This window comes from Lipotes vexillifer, unplaced genomic scaffold (assembly GCF_000442215.2).
Source record: "Lipotes vexillifer unplaced genomic scaffold, Lipotes_vexillifer_v1.1 scaffold1136, whole genome shotgun sequence".
In the NCBI taxonomy this organism is placed as follows: domain Eukaryota; kingdom Metazoa; phylum Chordata; class Mammalia; order Artiodactyla; family Lipotidae; genus Lipotes; species Lipotes vexillifer.
Genome location: NW_006769631.1, coordinates 370,083 through 371,626, shown reverse-complemented (window position 1 = coordinate 371,626; position 1,544 = coordinate 370,083). Strand labels below are relative to the sequence as shown.

Below are 1,544 nucleotides of genomic sequence, written 5' to 3'. Positions count from 1 at the left end.
ATCATAGGATAACACTTATAGGTGGAATGTAAAAACTGATACAAATGACAACTTGACAAAACAGAAACAGACTCGCAGACTTCAAAAAGACATTTATGGTTACCAAAGGGGAAAGGTGGGCAGGGGGGATAAATTAGGAGGTTGGCATTAACATACACACACACACACACACACACACACACACACACACACACACACACATAAAATAGATCATCAACAGGGACCTACTATATAGAACAGGGAACTCTATTCAGCACTCTGTAATAACCTAAATGGGGAAAGAATTCAAAAACAATAGACATATGGATATCTACAACTGAATCAATCTGCTGTACACCTAAAACAAAAACAACATTGTAAATCAACTCAACTCCAATTTAAAGTAAAAGTTAAATGAAAAACAAAACAAAAAAAAAAAAAGGAAAGAAATGCCTACTCTATTACCCTCAGGCCTAGTGACCTGGGCTGGTGTCAGATCCCTGGAGCCTGAGCAGCCTTGGGTCCCATGGCTGGAGTACGCTGGTGCTGAGGGAGCCGGGGTGGGGCTGGGGGGGGGAGGATGTGCCAACAAATGAGCCCCGCCCAGACTCCGAGTGCCCCGTCCCCTCTAGATGGGACTACAATCACCAGATCCAGGCAGGCCCTCCTATACCTAAGCCAAGCCTACTGCACCCAAAAGATGGTGGACCCTCTGGGCTCAAAGGGCATTGACAAGGGACCTGGTCACCAGGTCCCCTAGTGGTAAGGTCCCCACCTCCAGCCTCCTTCCTTAGAGTAGCCCCATGTACGGACGACAGCACCCTCAGCAGAGTGGTTATGCAGGGGTTGGCATCTGCCAGGGTAAGGGGGAAGAAGGAATGAGGCAGAAGCCCTTGAGTCTTTGTGCTGGCACACTCCCCTCTCATTTACAAGCCAGGAACACAATTTTCCCTAAGGCTCTGGTTGCCTGAGTCACCACACTGGAGCATGAAGAAATCCTGCCTCCTTGTGGCCGCTTCCTGTAACAACAGCTATAAACCCGGTGCTGCCGGGCACTTAATGTTCACAAGGCCTGAGGGGCGTTAAGTGATACCTGCCCTCAAGTAATGTCCTGGGGTAGGTCATCGAAGAAGAATTCAAAAACGGGAAGACTTTCCAGAAGCCCATTTCAAGAGAGAACTTTTACTCACACTGTTTAAGGGGAAAAAAAATAAAAGCACATGAAAAGACGCTCAACTTGGCTAATTATCAGAGAAATGCAAATGAAAATGACAACGAGCTATCACATCGCACCAGTCAGAATGGCCATCATCAAAATGTCTACAAACAATAAATGCTGGAGAGGGTGTGGAGAAAAGGGAACACTCCTCCCTGTTGGTGAGAATGGAAATTGGTTAAGAGCCACTGTGAAGAACAGTATGGAGGTTCCTTAAAAAACTAAAACTAGAGCTACCAAATGATCCGGCAATCCCACTCCTGGGAGTATATCCGCAGAAAATCCTATTTCAAAAAGACACATGGGGCTTCCCTGGTGGCGCAGTGGTTGAGAGTCCGCCTGCCGATGC

The 1,544-nt window shown here is 47.1% G+C and overlaps 1 protein-coding gene across 1 annotated transcript in view; it reads right to left on the bottom strand.

The window, feature by feature from the left end:
* Positions 1-471: 471 nt before the first annotated feature.
* The window catches only part of KRABD1 (KRAB domain containing 1), a 5,993-nt gene continuing 4,920 nt past the window's right edge, over positions 472-1,544 (bottom strand). Inside the window, 2 exon segments of the mRNA XM_007472166.1 lie at positions 472-545; positions 755-832. Coding sequence (XP_007472228.1) covers positions 472-545; positions 755-832 — 152 coding nt within the window.